Source organism: Oryzias melastigma, linkage group LG19 (genome assembly GCF_002922805.2).
Source record: "Oryzias melastigma strain HK-1 linkage group LG19, ASM292280v2, whole genome shotgun sequence".
NCBI lineage: Eukaryota > Metazoa > Chordata > Actinopteri > Beloniformes > Adrianichthyidae > Oryzias > Oryzias melastigma.
In genome coordinates, this window is record NC_050530.1 from 140,700 (window position 1) to 164,156 (window position 23,457).

Genomic DNA, 23,457 nt, shown 5'->3' on the forward strand with positions numbered 1-23,457 from the left:
TGCAAAGAGCAAATATAACAGAAAAAGAAGCTGTAGTAGTTGGTGTGACCCATAGGTTCTACCCATCTCTGGGCCCCTTTTTCAACCCCCTCCCTCTGGTTAAAGGGTAACCAAACCCAAACCTCTGTGGGTCATTGACACGTTTCTGACAAATTAAAATAAACCTGTTTAATTCCTGAAAATAGTCAAAAACTGTCTGCGTGCTGCCCCCTACAGGTTGAAACAATGTATTGCAGTTGAATTTTGTGATTGGTCAACTGGTGTAAATCCCAGAAGTTCCGCATCATTATGTTCAGAAACTCCAGTATAAAAGCCCCGCCCATCTTTGATTCTGTATGAGTTGTCCGTTAGCTTTAGCATGGCTCATTCTGCTGTCAAAAATCTGCTTGGACAACTTTCCAGAAGACTTGGAAGTTAGGAACAGTAGTTTAGTGCAATTGGCATTAAATCCAGAGAAATCTGTCTTGGTGATGGACTTATGATCTAAGATTGTTTGCTTAATACATTAGCCTTTGTTAGCTTATAATGCTAACATCATGACATGAGCGCCGGCCTCGGGAGAAGATGGAGAAGAAAAACCCTCTGGCATCATTTGCTCGGTACCACTGTTAAAGACGTTACATTACCTCAAGATAACTTCACTGTCAATCACAGATACAAAACACAACTCCCCGTTTTTGATTTTTCAAATCTTGGCCGAGAGTGGAGTGAGCCCCCAACTGTCCTGCTGTGTTTTCCTTTAACAAAACGTCAGTGGTGGGTGCAGATTCTGCTCAAAGGAAAGTTTAAAGTTTAAATTTTCCAATATTGTTGGAAAATGTGAAAATGGACAAATCTCACACGGCAACAAAATTGTGTAGGTTCTGTGGCCATCCCATAAGAATTCTAAAAGTTCCTTTGGAGGATTTCTAGTTTTTTTTATTGGATTTTTAAGTATTTATTTGAGTCCAACAAGAGATTCTGGCCACATTCATGTTTTTGATGGTTTTGTTGTGATGAAAAAAGTGAAAGACTGGATCAATTAGTAAAAGTTCTGTAGTTTTCTACATTTAAAATGATCAGTTTTCATAAAATTCTTAGTTGATGGTTTAAGGAATTAAACATCCAATTTGATAAAAACTAATACCTTTCAATGTAACAAATTACAAAGATGGTGTTAATTGATCCAACGTTTCACTTGTTTCAGTGCAGAAGCTGCTGTGAGTTCAGACAAAGTCTCCGAGTGTTAAAACTGCTGTCCCACATTCAAGCGCCTCCTTCAGTCTGCGCCTCCTCTGTGAAAGCCTCCCTGTAAATCTGCAGAGGAGCAGCTTGAATGCAACAATATTCCCGCAGTACATGCTGATCCCAGAGCGCAGCCGTCTGGCATGCGGCCGGCTGCAGACGCAGGCCTGATTTACTGGAACTACTAAATACTCCAACGCGAGACTCCGTGCTGCCGACTAAAAAAGCTCGTCCTCCTCCAGGAGCGCCTCCTCCTTGACTGAAGGAGGCCAGTGACTCACCACTCTGACAGACTGAAGTCTTCCAGTCTTTTCTGTTTAAGTCAATCCAACCAAATTGATCTTTTGGGAAATTCAAAATCAATTCGAACAATTACTTTATTGGAAATGATAATATCATTATTTGTTGTTTTTGTTGTTTAAGCTCTTCATCACTTTTGTCATTGGAAATAAAGTTATTTTTAATGAGTTTCTTTTACTTCAGTCTCTTTTTGTTCATTTTAATGTAAAAAAATATCATGTTTTACAGATAAATATTCCTAAAGTTTTCAGTTTGAATCACAAGCATAAAAAAAAGATTTTTAAAACAGAAAACTAAACTTAAAAAAAACTTTTTTTCCCCAATTTACAAGAAATTGACTAGAATTGTGGACTAATGCATCAAAAGTCAAACAGATTAAATGATCTTTTGCCCAAACTTGAAATAAAAACCCTCAACTTACCAACTGAAACACTAAAGTAAATCTACATTTTTAGTCTCTACTTTTGCACAACCCTATTTTTGCTTGGATTTCTTCATTTCACAAAGGAAAACCCTCTTTCATAATATCTTCTGGAGAACCTTTGGTAATTAAGAAGATGTTTAAGGTTCTGGGACGGCAGAAGGAATTTAGTGTCTGCTCTGTATTCCTGTAAATACTTTATATAATAAAGAATGTTCATAAAATGTGTAGAAAAACGCAACTAGAACAGTTGCATTTCCTGGGATAACGCTAGAGTGAATACTTTTAGCTAAAGTAGTTGCTGAAGCTTTTTACTGAAAATGTTGACGCAATTTACTTTAAACGCTGCAGGGATTTAATGAAAATGTAAAAGCTATTTACAAAATGTTAAATTTGCTAAAAGACTGGAATTTCATGAAAGAACTATAAAAGAGCGCTGAAGTGACCTAAATTTCTAAAACATTTGTAGAAAATTACTTAAAAATCCCTAATACATGTCACTTTTGCAAAAACATTTAGTTTGCTGCTTAGATATGAGCTGAACTCAAAATTAGCAAAAAAAAAAAAAGAAAAAAAGCTAGCTTGTCACAAACGGTTATTTTAATAGTCGACTAATCACCGATTATTTTTTCTCGATTAGTCGACTAATCGTGTCATGCATGAACTGGATGTAAAACACAGATCGTAACCATCATTAGCTTTAAACTAACTAAAAACTAGATATATAGCATTACCTGTGATAATGATACTGTGAATGATGTAAGCTGAATTGATTGCTAAAAACCCTGAAGTTGATAGCTGAAATCAATGAAGCTAGTCGCTGAAAACGCTGAAGCTGATAGCTAGCTAAAACTGTTAGTTTAACGCCAAATTAGTCTTAAAGAAACAGATAAAAAAACAAAAAAAAAAAACTAGGTTAGCCAAAACAGCGAGCATGTAGCTTAAAAAATAACAAAACTTCAAAATACCCTAAATTTTTTTTTTAAAAGGCTAAATTAGCTAGCATGTAGCTGAAAAATTAGCTAAACTCCAAAATAGCCTAAAATACCTTAATAAATGCAAAAAATACCCCAAAAAGCTAACATAATGCCATTAAAACATTCAACTTTACTACACTCTGACTCCATATAATATAAAGTAACGACTAATCGACTTTTAAATTAGTCATAGACTATTTTAATAGTCGATTAGTCGACTAATCGTGGCAGCCCGACAACTCAATGTCTTTTTTTTCTGAAAATTACTATACAGCTGAAAACATAGCTAAGTAATTTATTTAAAGGAGTTTCTAATCTACTTAAAAATACTAAATTTGAAGACTTTCTCATTCATTTCCTAGGGGGTAAAGATTTGGCTCAATATTTCACCAAAAATACAAGCATTAATGTCCTGAACGAGCTGAACGTTTTCATACCAGGATTGATGAAATGGCTGAAAGTGTGATTGATTTTTTACGTGCGATAAAACGTACAGAACGGAGGAGAATCACTGTAGAGTGAACACTGACTGAACATTCACACAAAAAGTTGGTTTTGCTGTCATTTATCACTGCAATAATAACATTTATGACTTCTAAAGAGGAAAAATTGTTTATTAATCTGTAAAAAAAACTTCATTTAAAAGAATAACAATTTTGTTGCTTAATTAAAGCAGATTTTAATCTGTGGAAGTCAAAAGTTGGTGACAACTCCTACAGTTTGGTAGAAATATACCATATTTTGGGGGAAAAAACTAAAAAAGAGAATTTGAGTAAACAATTCAGTTAATAATTTGAGATAATATTCATGAGTATCTGTTTAAACACTCACAGTTTTTTCAAAAAAAGACGAGACATTCTGAACTAATACACTTCTTTATTCTTCTGTCTTAAGAAGAAAATGTCTGCAAGTCTTTTTTATGCCAAAGCAGAGTAAAACTGTCATCTGCCTGAGATGTGAGCCGCTTTTGCAACAGGAAGTGGATAGAGAGGATGAGGAAGCTGCTCTGGTTGATAGAACTGAGTGGCACATCTAAATGTGACACATGAAGTCTGCACATACTCATACTGATAATGCAGATTAGCTATGGCGAGTTTGCAGACGAATACTTCAGCAAAAGTATGTTTCAACAATGTCAATGTCAACAATGTTTCAACATGTCTATGGAACATGTATGTGCATTTATTTAGGACTTGAGTCTAATCAAACTAATAAAGGGAGCCATCTTAAATGAGTTTCTACCATGATCCTCCACACGTTACATGATCATCTGGGTTTTTTTGTCGCAGAAATGAAACTGAAGCAGCCATGTTGGCTCTGGCAGAAGTTAAACATAAAAACAAAGTAAAACCTTATTGAAGACTTACGTGGCATGATCCCTTGACTGACCAGCTCCTCCCGTGTGCGTCTCTGCTGAAGCTTGAGCTGGAGGACTGCATGGAGGCACCGGAGGTCAGAGGAGAAGAAGAAGAAAAAAGAAAGTCAGCACGAGCGTTGAAGTCTACAAACTGCAGCGATGGAGCGCTACGCCGTTCGATCAGCAACAACCAAAAACGGGACCGACGTGAACAGGACCTGCGCTCTTCAGCTGCCCGTTCATCCTCCCATTTCCTCCTTCTTATGAGCACATTTTTGCTTCCACTAAAGTCACAAGAAGGCGGTCAGAGAGAACTACCGTGGATGTTGCTGAAGTATTACACACTTCCTGTTTTGGGGTTTTTTTGGGTGAGGTGTGTCTGCAGTGTGCAGAAGCGTGTGAAAAAAAAAAAAAAAAAGTCCTCATAGTTTGTCAGAAGGTTGATGAGGGAGAAACGGCTAAATAAAAGAAAACAATGGCACGGTGAAGTGATAAAGAGACCTACAGCTCTGTTGGAAAACACCACATGCGGCTGAAGGCACCATCATCTGAAAACAGGAAGTACTCGTTACATAATGAGGAGGCAGGGGGAGAAAGTTTTAAAGAACACAATGCTCACCAAAAAAAAGCAAACAGATCCTGTTTGACCTTTTTGAGACAGCAGAATAGCAGATGTGGAAGATTAACACAAGTTTTTTTTAGATATTTCTAGGATAAAACTTAGCAGAACTGAATCCCAGGAACTTCCTGCAACAGCAGCTTAACCCTTTAACTTCCAGGGACAGCAAATAACACACGTTCTTCAAACTACACAATTAACACAATTCCAGTGGATTCTGAAGCTGAAAAAAGGGAATTTCTACGCAAAATAATTCAAATTTTAACAGGTTTAATGGACGCGTTTTCTAAGTGGAGCCCAAAGAGCGTCTTAAAAAAGTGCGTAGTGATGGACGAACGCGAGTTTTGAACGCATTTCAGTAAACGTTTCATTGGAAATTAGAGCTGCCACAATTTTTCTGATTAGTCAACTAATCGGGTCATGAACAAAGTGGATGTAAAGCACACACCTTAACCATCAGTAGCTTTAAACTAACGAAAAACTAGATCTAAAGCATTACAGTAATGCTAGTGTGAAGGCTGTAAGCTGAATCTGGCCGCTGAAGATGCTGAAATTGATAACTGAAATCATTAAAGCTAATAGTTGAAATATTAGCTAAACTCCAAAATAGCCTAAAAAGCAAAAAAGCCTAAATTAGCCAAAACAGCTAGCATTTACTGGTAGCTGAAAAAAATAGCTAAACTCCAAATTAGCCTAAAAACCTGTAAAAAAAATCCCAAATTAGCCAAAATCGACTATTAAATTAGTCGTCAACTATTATAATAGTAGATTAATCGACTAAACATGGCAGCCTTATTGGAAATAGTTGCTTAAATGCAAGTTTCCGATAGCGGTGTGATCGTAGCTTCAGAGCTAGCTAGCTCACGCCGCTTTTCTCCTTCATAATCTACTGGAATTGCATTGATCGTGTTAGCAGTTGAAAAGTTACAGTATGTTAAAGATTTATTAATTATAATTATTCATATTAAGTTGTCAAAATCTAAAAATATTGACTATGTTCCACATAAGCATTCAGATGCAGCTCTGAGTGGAGCAGTTGTTTGTTTAGTGCAACACTAAAGATCGAGAAGCATTTCTGTCTGCAGCACCTGTTCCCTCTCAATGTGACATCACCGGTCCAGCACGGCTAGCGCGTGCTAGCCTGTCTCCAAGTCCAAAGTTAGCCATCCCTCCAGAGCGGGACACGCGTGTCGAGGACTATCGACATGAACATTTTCATCACACACAGACAGTATGTTCAATGTGTACAAACAGGCATAAAAACACATGGACCCAATGACATGCAGCCACTACCACATACAGGGTGAGATGCCACTGGGTACTTCCAGGGAAAAGGTTTATTCTGGGAAAGAGAATCTAACACTTTCCCCTGTGTGCCTGCCCACTGCAGTGACTCACCTTGACTTACAGATTCTCTTTACTACTGATCTCCAATGAACAGAACACAAGAAAACACTCTTTAGCACTAAAACTATGCACAGGTCACACAGGTCGCCCGTACAACATTTTAAGATGTTAGATCTCTTGGTGAACACTTAAAAGGTCGTAGTAAACACTTAAGCCGAATCTGAGTTCATCCCCTAACCTTCTGACTCCTCCCTATTCCTCCAACTGTCGGGGCATTTGAAGCTTTAGTGGAGTCCAAACTTTTTGGGGTTTTTTTGTAGGAGAAGCCAAAGTTATTTAAGGCTGGGTATCCCTCCGCCACGTCTAATGACTTTTTGTTTTAGCATAACTTCATAAAGCTATAAAACCAATGCTGGCAACTATTGATGATGTAGTTGTAGTTTTAGAGTGTTCAATAAATGTTGATCCTGTTCGGCCCACGACCTCAGGTGTGTTTTGGTCCCTTGTGTGATTGAGTTTGTCCCCCCTGACGTAGAGGTATGGGAGGAATTTGGATTTGGCGTTGTACAACATGCAAGTAAGAGTGGAGTAGGCAAGACGCTGGTGGTCAAATCGATTTTTCATTTTTTCAACCCATCCAAATCCTGCGGACTGTACGAGGAGCTCGTTAGTGCTGATCACTGTGATAAGTGCGCATTCACTCCATGCAGCCTGACTGTTAGAAATGAGGAAATGTTAGTGTGGACATTCAACAGGCGTCTTGCAAGCACTTATGTATCATAATGAGACTTTACTCCCACCTTACTAATGACTAGAGTGGAGTAAGGACACACATGACAGCATCACACGTACATGATAAGTGCGTGTAACTTCTACTAGAGTCCAATAGGGTGAAGAGACCACTATGACCCTTCACAGACCAGGACAGCCCAAAAACCTGCAGCGCCCGTAAGTCCTAACACAATGAACCATTCCAACAGTTCTTAGAAGCCACCAGCCACCATGGAGCTTGTAAGTGTTTACATTCTCCAATAAGACTCCACCAAAAAGATTCTTCTCAGACGCCAACCTCTTAAAACGGCTACAAATAACACTTTGTGTTAACATCCTTTATGCAGTCCGGATGAGATCTACCAATGTTTCACCACCACCGGGCCCAATCTGACAGATAAACATCTGTTATTGCTAAAACACAGAAGTTGCTTAATCCAGAACAAGAACCAAAAAAAACAGCTGATGTACAAACCAAATGTCGAGTCATCCATCCCTGATCAGAAGGTTAGAGTTTGATCCTGTCGATATTTCCTATACCATCTGCAAATTCCCAAACAAACCGTGGAGTGATGACTGGTCCTAGCCAGACTGCGGTTTTGATGTCTCCTGTGTTGCTTCAGTAACATTTTCAGAAAGATGCCACAGGAAGTGACAGAGGGTGAGGTTTTGACAAAGATGCAGCAGCTCAGCTACAGTCCCATCTCAGAAGTACACACACTACAACGGAGAAGACACAAAACTACAGAAAATGTAAGCTAGCATGCTTCAGTAACCAAACCCTTTTGATACTGTAAAATATCTGGTTCTCAGGTTTCAAAGGGGGTAAAATATTGCATCTGTTTCCATTATTTTCCCTTTGATCTACAAACAATGGCACTAGTGATGGTTTCAGGGAGTATTAGTGATAGTAAACAGAATGAATATTTCATAAATCCTTGCTGGAAAGTGAAAGTGGAGCTGAAAATGCAGGATTAAGCAGTAAATGTAGAGATAATAATAATGTAAATACACTTAGAGATCAGCATTCTTACTGAAAGTACTTTTAAAGCTTTTAGTGTTTGTCAAGTTTAAAGCCAAGAGAAAATGTGCTTTGATTACTATAATTACAGTAGACAGAAACTCGGTAAAGTAACGTGGAGCTCCATGTCTGCATTTGAGGGGTTTGCTTTTTCTTCCTGCAGCAACTAGTCATAGAGGAAACCTAATTGAGGGGGGTTCATTGTTTGCCAGAACCAGTTTCTGCAGACTCAGGCTTCAGGTAAACAGAGAAATGATGCGTATGATTATTCTTTAATCCCAAACTATTTCACAAGTAGCTGATGTTAAAATGCTCCGACTATAGAGGGCAGTCCTCACACAGAATAAAAGCTTAACTCCTGATTAGAGGGAACTGGCACTACAGAAATCCATGAACTGACAGCACAGCATTTGTGAGTGAATACATTTGAAAAAAAAGTCAAACTTTACAGGAAAAAAGCTGACAGTAGATTTCTCTGTTTTTAGAATCTGATTTAGTAGCAAAAGAACTTTTTCAGAAACCTTAGTCACATTCACCTGTACGGGTGCTGTGAGTTTCTGGGTTGTCCAGGGAGTAGAGGCTCATAGAAAATAGAGGGTCATTCGTGCAGTGAAGTATCTGTAAGAACTAGGTCTGCAGCAGATCACAGAGGATTCCTCATCCATTCTTTTCACTTTTTACTGATCCGAAAAATGATTTGAACTGTGAGTTTCGTGATCCGTTGCACCCCTAGTCGAAATAATGTTAAGTTGTACAAACTTATGATGTACTGGTGATGATGTCATACGGCGTCTACTGGTCCATTACTAACCTGTCGGATTCCCACATAAGTTACGCTCCGATTGTCTGATTTTCACATTTCCGACAGTCATGCTGAACGTAAGGAAGACACACTAATATCCACATCACACATTTCAATGAAACGTCTTGGTAAACGTGCGTTTCAGGCTTCCGCGTTCATGCGTCACAACACAAGTTTCTACAACTGTTTACAACTCTAGGTACAAAAAAAATAATTTTGACCAATCAGGAACTTGGGTTTAGTAGAGATGCAAGGATGGCGTCCCTTTCAATTCATGGAAGTGCCAATCATTTAAAAGTTGATTATGGAGAAGAAATTATTAATTGGGATTAGTGCAGGTCACCAAAGCCTCGATCCACTGATCCACTTTTCACAGCGTATGAGTGGTGTAGACTGCTAACACGCCGCTAGTTCCCCCTGTATGGTACCATCGACAAAAATAGAAAGAACGTTTGCAGTTCCACCGCAGACCCGGCCTCGCTGTTGTCTGCAGACATTTTCAGTATAGACTCGTGACCAAAAGAGAGTACAGGAAACCGCAAAAACCGAATGCTTACAAACGTCGGAAACGTTAGCTTAAATGAGCGCTATATTGGCGCTTTCTAATGTCGTCATCACTTTCTGCCAATCAGCAGCTTCGCCCCAACCGTCCGTTCCATTTTTCAATTGACCTACAACCGATGGGGGTAGTACAGGTCGGTACTGTGTATTTGGTCCATTTTACAATAAAAACGCTCAAAATACTGGACCGTGTTCACAACAACCTGTCGCCCGCAGCATACCCATTGAAAAAAATTCCATGAACATTTTCTCTCTACTGGCCCACTACGACCTAAATATTACGTACAGGATACCTGCGTGGAACCACAGATACCCGTATCCACCCATAAGGGTAGTTATGACAGAGGATTAAACTGTCTTTTTAGAGTCAGTCATTCAACTTAAAAGTTTCAGAAATCTTTGCTGAAGTTCAGCTGCTGCACTTCATGCTAATAGACTACAGTAAAAACACAAGACAACGCTAACGTCATCTGGGTTTGTTTCTGCAGGCGATGTCTGGAAGACGACCAAAGGCTGTTATCCTGTTTGTACGTATTTTGTTAGATTTCGTAAAGGCAGTTTACTTTACATGTGCAGGATTGGGCTCACACTTCAGAGAGGACGGCCAACACTGAGACCAGAATGTAAACACACTTGTTCTTGTGCTGGCAGCTCCGCCGTCACTGCAGGGCTTTGATGAACTGGTTTGTGTTACGTAAGACTTAATGGTTGTGTGTTTGTTCTGGCACATCTGTACTGCACATATGCATCACACGTCTGTTTAGATGTAATTCTCATGTAAATATAGCTTTGGATGGGATGGACAGAACTACTTTTCTGGGACTTTAGACCGCAGTCTCAGAAGCTGGAGCACAGAAGCACAGAGCGAGACACAGGAAGACAGCAGACGTTACATCTACAGATTATAAATGAAGCAGAAAGAGCCATAAATCACAGTCTGCTGGCTGTTTCAGAGCCACTCTTTCAAAAGCGTCATCTCTGACGTCTCTTGTTACTGCAGCTCATAGAACCCAAACTTAGAGCAGGAAAGCAAAAAGGATTCATTCACTTTCAATTATTACAAAAGAAAAGAGAACATAATTCATAAGGTGAAGAGCAGGGACAGTCACTAATTAAATTGCAGAAGGAGGCCAGGATGCTGGTGGCCAACTGGGCTAATGCTGCAGCACGTTTTCATCAGCAGCTCTGATTAAACATGTCTAAGTTTGTCGTCGTCCCCAAAGACCCCCCGGCTTAAAGCAACTAATCCCAAACACACGTCAGCCGCCGAAAATGTTCCACCTATTAGCGAGGCTGGAACAAAGCTAGAGGGCAGAAGCGCGGCGCTCCAGGACGGCGCCCGCTGCGTCACGCTGCCGCATCTCGCCAAGGAGCCCAAATGACAACGGAGGAGGTGCGGCGAATACAAATGATGCTGAAGTTCAAGAGCGGTGAGTCAAACTTTATACCCCTCACCTGTGTGTGCGTCTTCACAGGAAAGTTACACAAAATCACCGACAAACTATTATTATTATTATCAGCTTTAGAGCATCATCTGGGAATGTATAATATTATGGACTGGCTAAATAATCCCAGAAGGAAGCTTTTAAGTTAAAAAACATAATCAAATACCATGAATTTATATTAAAAATGGCACTTGAGACTCCTTTAAACATTTTTTGTCTTCTATCAGTGATTATTTTCCATTTGTATTGATTTATATCTGAAATGAAACTGAAGAGGAAACCTGCCTGCTAGAAACCCCGTATGTGGGAAACGATGAGAAAAATGGGTGAAAAATAATAATAATTGCAAGTTTTACTTTGATTTTCTGCATAAAAAGTTTATGTTAGCGTCTTAACTGCCCACATCTCCTCAACTTTCAAACAAAATGTCAACTTTTCTAATGAGTCAGCACAGCAAAACTCTCAATTTGTCCTTTAATGACATAATTCAATGAAAATGGAGAGGGTGAATTCTAGTCTGAGAGAAGTTACAAATGCTTTGGTCTCTCCTATCCGAGTCCAGATCGCCCACCTTCTTTCAGGCTGTGATAGACGAGTCTGTCGTGATCCATCTTCAGGGCTGCCTTCACCATGTCGTCTGCCATTGGGGGGGAGTCCAGGGGGGTGGGATTAAAGGACAGGCAGTGGTTGGTGTCCAGCATTATCATTCAGAAGAAAAGATAATTATCTGGTAAACATTGAAGTCCAGAAGAGGTCGTCCTCCGAAGTCCTGAATGTTTCTGAGTCTTCACTCGCTCCCCCTACAGGTGGACGCCGTCTCTGTCCGCAGGGCGGATGAGGATCAAAAGGAAAGACTCCAATGAAAGCCCGAGGATTCTGCTCCTCCGAGAGCAAAGAAAGGCACTGCTGCTCCTCCGACGCCCCGCTCCGTCCTCCCCTGTGCCGGAGTGATTGATTGCTCCTCTCCCGTCTCGTCTTTTGAAAGCCGGCGAGTCACGACTGCGCTGCTATGCGGCTTCCTGGAGGATCGTGGTGAAGAAGTCCACGGGAAAAGTCGTGAAGCAACGGAGCGAGAAAGAAAGGAACTGAAAAGAGGCCAGCATCTGAGGAATGGAGGACAGCAGTGAGCTCAGAACAGAGAGCCCCCAGTCAGACTGCTTTGGTTGCAGCTCCTCCTCAATCTCACATGCACAGGCACGCGCACGCACACGCACACACACACCCCGACTGTTGCTGATAAAGTTCTCCTGCTCAGCTGTTGCCATTCATTCACGGCTACAAGCTCCGGGGGGGCAGCCCAGGCATCCCCCCGTCTAACACAAACCCATCATACAAACTGAAATCACAGCGTCCTTCAGAAACATCAGAGGATCTCTCAACCGATTGATCGAAAGGACACAGCGGTGTTCAGGGTGTGTGAATCTGATCCCAGACCAGAACCAGAGTAATCGACCTCAACAACTAGAAAAGTTCCATCACCTACGATAATGCTAGCGTGAATGCTTTTTGCTGAAAGTAGTCACTAGATGTTGAAGCTTTTTGCTGAAAAAATGGTGATGCAATTTACTTTAATTTCTGAAGAGATTTGCTGAAAATGTTGTTTGCATAATGTTACATTTGCTAAAAGACTGGAAATGTTGTTCAAGAAGTATGAAAGAGCGCTGGAGTTTACCTAAATTTCTGAAAGATTTGTAGTAAAATTGCCTAAAAACCCCTAATACATGCCAATTTTGCAAAAATATTTAGTGTTGCTTAAATATGAGATAAACTCGAAAATAGCATAAAACTCCACAGTACAGTAAATCAGTCAAAAATGTTAGCCTGTTGCTAAAATAGAAGCTAAATCCTAAATTAGCATATAAAAGCTACAGTAGGTAAAAAAAAAAAAATAGACAAAAACGTTAGCACGTTGCTAAAATATTAGCTAAACTCCAAATTAGCATAAAAAAACCTCAGTAGATGTCTAATTAGCCAAAACAGCTAACTCACTGCTTAAATACTAGCTAAATTTCAAAATTGCTGAAACGTCCTTGGTAACTAAAATAACCAAAAACGTTAGCATGTTGCTAAAATAGATGCGAATCTTTAAATTAACCAAAAAAAAAAAAAACCCTCAAAAATAACAAATTAGCCAAAAATGTTAGCATGCTGCTAAAATATTAGCTGAACTCAATTTTTTTTAAATTACTCAATGATTTAAACATATCCCATGAATATGTTTAAAGGTTTGTTGTTAATCTACTTAAAATTTTGACATTTGAAGTCATCTTTAGTTCAATATTTTAAAAACTATAAAGTTTATAAATATCAAAAATACAAGCAGTAATGTCCTGGAGAAGCTGAATGTTTTGATACCAGGATTGCTGAAATCGTTGAGAGTGTGATTGAGTTTTTACGTAAGAATCTCTATAGTGTGAATGCTTACTACTGAGCAATCCCACAATAAACAACGACGCTCTGCCTCCAAATGTCTGAAAATAGTTGGATTCTGCAGGAGACCGGGCCTGCCACTGAGCGGTCTGCGGCTCGGGCAGCATGCCGGTGCTAAACGCCATCCGTGCCCCCACCTCCCGCCCGTTTTAAATAGCAGGGCCAGCTGGCCGCGAGGGGCTATATTCAGCCTGGTATCACCTGTGCACCGGCAGTGTAAGGTTACTCTGAGGCGCACACATGCTGCCTCCGGACACACAGGAGGACAGCTCAGCCCGCCTGAACGGGATTACAGCGACTGGATCCCTTAGAAATAAAAACAAAGAGGTTGAGGTGACGCAGGATCACACCTGAGACACAGACAACACCATGAGCAAACAGTACAATTAGTGTCTGTTATGAGATTTAAGTGCACCTGCTGCCATAATTCACAGGCTGGGCAGGAAGTGGAGATGACCGCAGACGGCGGGATTAGGACGCTCGTGAGGGGGCTGAACAACAAACAGAGCGACGGAGCCAAACAACCGTTTGTTTTGAAGCTCGACACACAAATTCTGAAGTCCTTCAGCATCTAAGCAGCAGTTCTACATTTGTAAACTGCATTCTTAGTGATTTCACCCAAACTGGATTCATTCCACTCGAGCGTCACGTGAAAACAGCCGTTTACAGCCAGAAATAACGTACAAACGTTCTGTTATTCAGTAACCATCCTCACTGCCTTTTCTGGCGGTCATAATGCTGCTTCAAAGGCTTCAGAAATAAAGTTAAATGTTTTTCCTGGTAAATCAGTGCCATTGTTGAGAGCAGATATACTATTAGGAAAAGTAAATCCTTTAAAAGTTATGAAAAACAACAAAAAACTGGTTCAAACAGCTCAGATATTCAGCATTTCTCCTCTGCCACTAAACTCCATCAACTAATCTGTGACTTCTTCAAGGCCTTTTGACCACCAAACTTGTTAAGATGAACATTTTTGGGGTTAAAATAAAAGCTTCAAGTCTGGTAACATTTATTCCATGATAGAGAGTTTACAGAAATCGGGTTTCATAATTCTTGCTTCACCAACATTTGGAGATTTTTGACCTTGGACGTTCTTATCGAAGCTTTTCTTTGACTGAAACGTATTTGCACCACTTTGAAAGAGACAAACTGTAAAACTAACTATGAAGGTCTTGCTTGTATAAGAAGCTAAATAGAGAATTTCTTAGAATGACACAAAATATGGAATAAAAAAAAAACTAGAACGAAATAAAAATCTGACGTGAATCGTCATAAAGATTGTAGAGGTTTAGGTTTACCTTCTTTGTAAAACATTTACAATTTCATGAGTTCATAACCACCTCCTGACAAATAAAAACAGCTCAAATGAAAGACCTTGAACATGCGACCTTAAAATATAAAGCAAACCATCCAAACTCTCAGCATCATCTGAAGTGCTCCTTATTAAATGTTGCTTAATAACGCATCAAAGTTTGATTCCGATCTCTGGATTTAGTTGAATGACTACTGAGAAACTTGACATCTTCATTTGGTTTGATTTCCTTTCATTTTAAGACGAGAAAAAAATAACGATGCAAACCATCGACCTGCACAGTAAATCACGTGGTTCAAAGGGGCGGGGTTTTCATGACTCAAACTAACCTTTATAGGCGTTTCCATTTTTCGTTTCAGTTAGGCCACTAGGTGGCGATTGCATTAAGGCATTACACTTTTATTCCAGAAGTAGAAGAAATTACAAGCAAAATGACCACAAATGGTTACTTTAAACATTATTACCTTTAAAATAGTTTGTAAAATTCATGCCTGTGAGATAACTCAGTGAGGCAACCAATCCTCAACAACTTGGGGGCTCGTCCGGGGGAAAGATGTTAATTTAGTCAGCAATGTATAAAGGTCGGCCGAGTGTTAGCATTAGCCGTCCTATGGAAAATCCCATTATATGTTAGCATCAAGCTAGCCGACTTTAGCGATCTCTACTTTTATGGATCGTTATCGATCTATTAAGCTTTGATTCAGACATTTGTGATGAAAACATTTTTCGGCTGCTGACATTACTTTTTTGTTATTTTTCTTCCACTCTGTTGTCCTCTGGTTTGCATTCACACAGAAGTGAACTGCATCAAAGTTCCCTTACAAGTGAACTTGCTTCGTTCTCAATCAGACCAGGATTTGGTTGCTTATTCTGCACCAGAGTTCAGGTGAGCTTTAAAAAAGTCTGCGAAAGCGCCCATGAACTGTCTGGATCGATATAAACCTGAGACAAACGGTTTCACTCCAATAACTTCCACAACTCCAACTACACAAAACCCCCTTCTAGGGAGTGTTCACTTATCCATTTATGGGGTAAATCAACTTGGGTCAGACAATTAAAACTTTATCGGTACATCTACTGTAACAGATCCATTGAACTCAAACACGTTCCAGTGGCCAGGTGGCAGCAAGCTGCTGTTGCCATGGAAACGTGGATAATAAGGTAATTTCAGAAGAATGAGGAACTGTTGTGTCGACCAAACCGAGACCCTTCTGGTGGAATCACCATGTTGACAGTTGGGGTAATAATTAAACCACTAAACTTTATCAGATAGAAGTAGAGAACACTTGATCTGCTGTTTGAACACGTGCATAGATTTTAAAACAAAAAAAGTTTAAAAAAAAATCTGGCTAGGTTAACCTTTAACCCTTGACATTATCTGATCCAATTTGTCCTGAGGGTTAATATTTGTCTATTTTTTTTTTATTTTAATAGAGACCTTAACTCTTCCACACTGGAGCTTTATCTAGATTCTTTTAACTACCGTAACTCTTCAACCGTAATTACGGTAATGCAACCTAGCGCTGACATGAAACACTAATCAATCAATCAATCAGCTGATTCCTGGTGACTGCGTGTACGGACGAGGAGTAACGGTATTTGGGTTATTTGGTTGTCACCAGCAACATCTATGTGGTTAAAGGGTTGAATCAGGAGTCACACTGGTTCCACATCTGTCAGCAAATGTCACAGGATTTTCTTGCAGTAAACTGGATTTTTACAAACATATTTGTCTAAAAAAACATTCTATCAAACAGAACCAAACCTGCCCAGAATCCATCCAGGTCAAGAAGAGTTTTCCACAGGTCAGAACAACCATTAACATTCCAGCCTTCAAACCAGAAGGCGTTTTCGTCCCCTTTCCGTCCCAGTCCTCCCACTCCCCTCTATCCGCTCCAGCTACAGCATTCTGGATTTAACGGGGGTTAAACCTTTTGGTCACACTGACATTCATCCGTTTTCCTTCTATGTAAACTCACAAAGATCAAAAAGGATGTCATGTAAACTTAAGTTCAACCATGAGAAGACTAAATAGAATTTCACACAAAAATTAAAAGAAAACTGTCTTAACGACTTTATTTGAAATGAAATGGGAAACTCACTGAACTGAGGCCAACTAAGGTCAATTCATGGAGGAACTGCCAAGTATTCAGACTAAAGAAACTCCTGAGAGGCTGTCAAACGACATTTACATTGTTCTACGCACCAATCAGAAGAGTCAAAAAGGAAAGAGTTACCTTTTAGTGTAAAGAATTACTGCAATAACTCCATACGAGACTGGATCAATAAAGAGCCTTCCACTAAGGTTCCCACAAGTCACTAGAGTGACACCATAACAGTAAAAACATAACTGGGACGTTTGCCTGAGCAGGTTATACCGTTTGGTTTTCTTTTCTTCCTTCTCTGGTTAGCCTCTGGGCTCGTTCACGTCTCAGGTGAACTGCAGAGAGCCAAGAAGCCTCACTACTTGAACCAGTGCTGCTTCAGGTCCGATACCAACAAACAACCAACCGCTTTAAATCAAAGTCAGTTCGGTTCCTGGAAAAGTCTGGAAGCATTTAAGTGGTTGAGAGTCTCTTCAGTGAAGTCAAACTTTCCGTTTCGACCTTTTTGGAGCAGCTTTTCTCAAAATGCTGCAAAAAAAAGTCGTCAAACTGGAAACTGTGTGTAAAACCGAAACGATACAGAAAAGGAGGAGCCGACATCAAAGTCTGCCGACGAGGAGAAAAAGAAATGGAGGCAACAACTGATCGTTACATAACTTTAAACATCTGAAGTCCATTTTTATTTAAACCTTCTGCCCCACTTCCAGAGAAAGTCCGACTTTCCTGAGTGATGACGACAAACTGTTGTTTGAAATGTGACCTAAAAATGAAACCAGACTACTGCACACACATTTATGACCCAGGAGTCGTCTGCCGTATAAAAACTAATGTGCCTTTAAGTGTCACGGTTTTGAAGATTACTGGATATCACTTCACAGACGTGAAGTCTCCTAATTTATCATGTTCAGCATTTCCCCATCGTGCATAAAACATTCAATCTTTTATTCATAGACAGATCATAAAAAGCACTTTCAAAAGCCCTGTGTTCATATTATTAACCTTCATTCTGAACCAAAAATAATCCATGAACTAAGAGCGAGAGCATAGACATAAAAACAGGAAGCAGATCTCTTTGAGGTCAGTTTAAAAAAGGAGTAGCAGCCATTAGCTGCATGGAAACAACACAGTCCGTCATCGAGGCAGAGCTCTTACTGTAAACCTCCAGCAGCAGAAAGCTATGCAGCGGCGCAGACGTGCTAAAGCGAAAAACCATCAGGCTGTTTATAAGAAATGTTATTTTAAACACATTCGAGCATTAAAAGTTAGCCTGTTTACAGTCTCCCACTAGCTTACAGCCCCTCACACCTGACATTAGCAGAGCAGCAAAAATGGTGAGCAACATCGAAGCTAACCAGACGCAGAGTTTAGATCCAGCTCAGACAAGGAAAACAAAGACGTTCGTGGATCTATTTGTCTGCGTACGAACAGGGTGGAGCTTGTGGTCTCGCCCAGTGTATTTTCTACATCAAAAAAAATATTTTTCAAATGTTTTTGCTCCTGATTCACAACAATTCGAATTAGGAAATACTCAGAAGTGCAACTTTAAGCTGAATTTTTTATGCATGTCCTCCATCATTAGAAAAATGCCACAAGAACAAGTTAAAACTAGAAAAGCTGCATCACCTGAGATAACGCTAGTGGGAATGCTTTTAGCTGAATGTAGTCGCTAAAGATGCTGAAGCTTTATTTGACGCAATTTACTTTAATTGATGAAGGGATTTAGTGAAAATACACAAAAACTATTGGCAAAATGTTGAATTTGCTAAAGTTGCTGTTCAAGAACTAACTTTAGTTAATTATCACAAAAAAAATGAACGGACCAAATGTGACATAAGTGTGTTTTATTCTTGTTTTCTATTTTATAATCAATGCGTTCAATTGTTTCTGTAATGTGTTTGAAATAATTGTGTGTTTTGTCCTGTATTTTTTCAATTTATGCTTGAAATAAAGCAATCAATCAATCAATCAATCAATCAAGAACTATGAAAGAGCGCTGAAGTTGACCAATATTTCTGAAAAATGTGTAGCGAAATTGCTTAAAAATCCGTAATAGATGCCAATCTTGCAAATAAATTTAGTGTGTTGCTTAAATATGAGCTAAGCTCCAAATTACCCCAAAAAACCTTAGTAAATGCCAAATTAGCCAAAAAAAGTGAGCATGTTGCTAAAATAGAAGTTAAACTCTAAATTAGCATAAAAAACTCAGTAGATACCAAATTAGCCAAAAAAGCTAGCACATTGCATTAAACTAGCTAAATTCCAAAACTGCTTAAAATTCCTCAGTAAACTGAATAAGTCAAAAACGTAAGCCTGTTGCTAATATAGAACCTAAACTCTAAATTAGCCTAAAACGCCCAGGATATAACACATTAGCCATAAACTTTAGCCTGTTGCTAAAACAAAAGCTAAACTAAATTCTTTTGAAAATGAAAACATGGTGATCATATCTTTTGGACGTGTTGCTTTCACTGCAACTCTGTGAAACTTGACGGTTGGCTCGCCGTCACCAAACTTTAACACAAGTGTGACCAAAACAAAGGCAGCAGCGCTCACCATCATTCAACCCCAGCAGCAGCTGCGCCCCTCCGTCTGCTGGGGCATCAGGCGCACGCTTGTGTCCACGTGCTGACGGCAGGACGGAGCAAAGCTGGTGAAACGGGAGCTTTGGTAGCATCGCTAATGTCTGCACCCTAAAGTACACGAGGACAGCTTCAAATCTGCTTTTGGGAGACGTTATCTTCCTTGGAGCTGCGCAGACCGGTCACACCTTCCATCACATAATGTTTGCTAACAAATGCAGAGAGGTGGTAAAGAGTAGCCTGCAGCCTTGAGGTTTAGCAGCTGCGATGAGCGCAGATCTTTACTGTGTGAGTCACTGTTGAAACTCCCAGTTCACACTGACCTCTGCTGCACTCATCAGCTAACATTAAGAGCACAGGGTTTGCACTTGGTAGGTGAGTCACAGGCTAATGGCTGTTCTATTATTCAGAAACAGCAGAAGGAGCTGAGCTACAGGAGAAACAAATCAGACCAGGACCATCCCGTTTACACTCCTGTGAGTGCAGCAAATGAAAACCTGTTCTTCTGCAAATGTAAACCAAATGTGTGGAAGTCAAGGCCCGGGGGCCGAATCCGGCCCTCCGGGTAATTCTATCCGGCCCTCCAGATCATTTTATTTTATTGTTATTAATTGTTATTTCTAACGTACACATATTTTTATGTAGAGTAAAATATTGAAAGTTATTTAAGGTTTAAGTTAATTTATTCTGGAATAATATTGATGCATTTTTATTATTCATAACTATGTTAAAAGTTACAGTTTTAAAGTTTTAAAAATTGGGATTCTGCTAGCTTTTTGGACTATTTTAGCATTTACTAAGATTTTTTAGGCTATTTTGGAGTTTAGCTAATATTTCACCTTCATGCTAGCTGTTTTGGCTAACCTGTTTTTTCCTTTTGTTGCTTTTAAGGCTAATTTGGCATTTAGCTAATATGTTAGCTGGCTATCAGCTTCAGTGATTTCAGCTGTCAGTTTCAGCATCTTCAGCAGCCAATTTCAGCATCCTGCACTCACACTAGCATTATCACAGGTAATGCTATATATCTAGTTTATAATCATGTTAAAAAGTTGTAGTTTTAAAGTTTTAAAAATGTAGCTTCAGAATGTTCAATAAATGTTTCTCCTGTTCGGCCCGTGATCATAGGTGTGTTTTGGATTTCAGCCCCTTGTTTGATTGAGTTCGACTCCCCTGGTGGAGACAAATGTCACTTTTGTATTTTTAGCTTTAAAGTCATGCCAACGTTTGGCTCCAGTATTTTAACATACATGCTGCATTCATCATTATGAACTCCCTGCAGATCACTCCAGGTGTCTGCAAGAATGCACATGTTCTCTAAGATTGGTGCAATTCTGAGGTATTTTCTGAAAAAAAAGCTTCATACCTGACCCTACCTGCCCTAATATTGTTCCTGAGGACGACAGAACGTACTGGAAGATAAAGTACAGGCTGCATGAGTGGGCCTGTACCTGTGGGTGTGCAGTGTTCCTGTTGCTCTGAGCAGCCCAGAGCCGCTGATAATAAAGCTTTTCTTTGGCTGTCGGCAACAGATTTGAGAACGGCTGCTTGACTACGCTCTGACTCCTCATTATCTAACAGGAATTTACTGGATCACAAATCAGATCTGCGAGTGTGTACGCGCCTGCAGAAGCACGGTGCCGTCGGCATGCACGCTGCGACCGGCAGAACTGTGCGTCCAGGTCCCGGCGGCGTGGTGTGGTGTGTGGGCGTTCGTGTGAGGTGTTCTGGACACTTTTTAAAAGCTGCATGCAAAACGTGCCCCAGTTACATAAATATATTTCTGCCTAAATGTTTATGGAGATGGGGAACTGGTCGTTATTTTGCTTCGTATGCAACGGTTTCTGGGAAACAGAGATTTTTGCATTACGTCTCTTTACTCGCAGACTCACATATGTGGTCAAAGATCTGGGGTTAGATGAAACATCTGTATTTAAAGCTCAAACATGTGGTCGCTGCAAAGTTTAGACTTAGATAGTCTGATAAAATGTCCTTTATAAGCAGACGGACATGAGATGACATCCTGACAGAGTCAGCAGACCATAAAGCATCATTCTTTTTGTTCTTGCACCAGCTCATTTGCATTATCTCCATGTCATTCTCCGTAAGTCTTCCATCCACCCGTCTTGCCCCCTCACTCCCCTCCTACTCATCTCTGGGGCCTCCACTGCTGGCAGCCTCCCAATCTGTTGCATAACAGTCCACCAGTTCCCTGAATCACGGCTGAGCTGAGGCAGCGCCTTCAGCCACGCCACATATCTACAGATCTTAAAACCACCACACAAGAGGCGGGCTCGCTGTGTTTACGTTACAGAGAAACAAAAAGGAACAGCTACAAAGCTGTAGACAAAGAGGCGGGGCTTCGTCTTCTGCAGCTCTGATAGATAGAAATAAAATCTTAGGATTTGGAGGATGACACAACCGTCTCAAACTAAATTTTCATTTGTCACAAAGTTTGTAAAAGTGCTAAAAAAGCCCTTTCTTACTGCACTTGACTGATCGGTTATAACCCAGTCAGGATGATGTTCATTAGGAGCACTTTGCATCCCAAATGCAGTTCACTCTAAACAGGAAACGGCGTGGCACATCAAGATGAACGCATGCTCCAGCTCATCCAGCTGCACGGTTTCTGCCACACATTTCACAACTACCTGTTGTTGGTTTACAACAACACCAACAACATCTGATGATGGAGGACATTTATAAAAGCTGAAAGTTGCATTTCTGAGTATTTAAATAGTTGTAAATCAGGAGCTTTTGTCCATTCTGATGCAAACACTTGCAGACAAATAGATCCATGAATGTCTTTGTTTTCCTCGTCTGAACTGGAATCTGGATCAGAACTGTATGTCTGAATAGCTTCGATATCGCTCCCATTTTTGTTGCACTATCAATGTAAGAGGGCTGTAAGCCAACAGAAGGGCGTTTAAACCAGAGATAGGCCACTCCAGGCCTCGAGGGCCTGATTACCTGGTTCAGGTGTGTCCAGCCAATTACAACATGCCAGAGCAGAGTATGTTGGAAAACATGCAGGAGTGCGGCCCTCGAGGCCTGGAGTGGCCAATCCCTAGTGTAAACAGATGGGCGACAGGAATTGGGGGTGGACTAACATTTCTGCCCACAACTCAGAGGTGAATTTCTAATTAAATCCTGCGGCTCTGCAGAAAATATGTCCTAAAGAATAACACGTTTTTGGCTAAAACCGCCAAAGAAAGACCACTTTGAAAATAGATCAAAATATCTACTTTCACATTGCACTTTTGAGAGAGGATCAACACGAGGGAACATGAACACAGTTATTTTGAAGCTGCATTTATTGGGTTGATGTTATTGATTAATCGATTTTAATCAGTTTAAGCTTAATAGATCAACAATTGATTAATATAAATGTAAATCGATTTAGCACATAAAGCTAAAGTCCGCTAGCTTGATGCTAACGTAAAATGGGATTTTCCGATGCTAATGCTTGGTCGACCTAAACATACATTGTTGACTAAATGAACATCTTTATAAATTCACAGGCAAGAATTTTCCAAAATATTTTATAACCATTTGTGGTCTAAATACTTACTTCAGACTTTCTTCATCTTCTTGAAAATAGTGTAATGCCATAGCGCAATCGCCACCTAGTGGTCAAACTGAAACGCCCTCCAGGAGAAGCAGAACAATGTTTCCAATGTTAATGATCTGAACATTTTAGTTAGAACTTCTCCTTTAGAGAATCCATGTAACACTGGATGATATTAACAATCTCATTATTTCACTGATATATTTACAGGATGTGAACTGGATCAGATTAAGATAAATATATTTAACTCATATAGTAGATTATTAATGTATTTCTCAACAAATGTGTTAACTGCATTGAACTGAAAGGATTGAAAGAATCGAAAACAAAATCAGAATCGAATCGATTCTGGAAATGATCATCGATACCCAGCCCTACATTTCATGCTTGTTTCAAACTTTCAGGTTCAAAAGCAATCAAACTATGATGGAAGGAGAATGCAATTCAGTTTGCGATCCCTTTTGAAAATGTGATGGTTTTTCTTGTTGATCTTGGAACCGGCTCCGTTTCAGCATGAAGACCGGAATGCACAACAATCCACAAAGTCACTGTGACCCAGACCGGCTCTGGAAACATGCTGAACCTTCCTGTGCTGCTGTTTCCAGCAGCTTCTCAATGGTG

The 23,457-nt window shown here is 40.0% G+C and overlaps 1 protein-coding gene across 10 annotated transcripts in view; it reads right to left on the minus strand.

Moving 5' to 3' along the window:
* The window catches only part of mrtfab (myocardin related transcription factor Ab), a 45,405-nt gene that overhangs the window by 13,721 nt on the left and 8,227 nt on the right, over positions 1 to 23,457 (minus strand). For 7 of the 10 annotated variants that reach the window (XM_024284241.2, XM_024284237.2, XM_024284239.2 and 4 more), the window contains one exon: positions 4,290 to 4,355. In XM_024284241.2, coding sequence (XP_024140009.1) covers positions 4,290 to 4,355 — 66 coding nt within the window. Of the gene's footprint in view, positions 1 to 4,289; positions 4,356 to 4,497; positions 4,538 to 11,416; positions 12,031 to 19,245; positions 19,382 to 23,457 lie in introns of those variants that run through there. The other 3 variants (XM_036217255.1, XM_024284242.2, XM_024284244.2) reach the window with 3 other exon arrangements.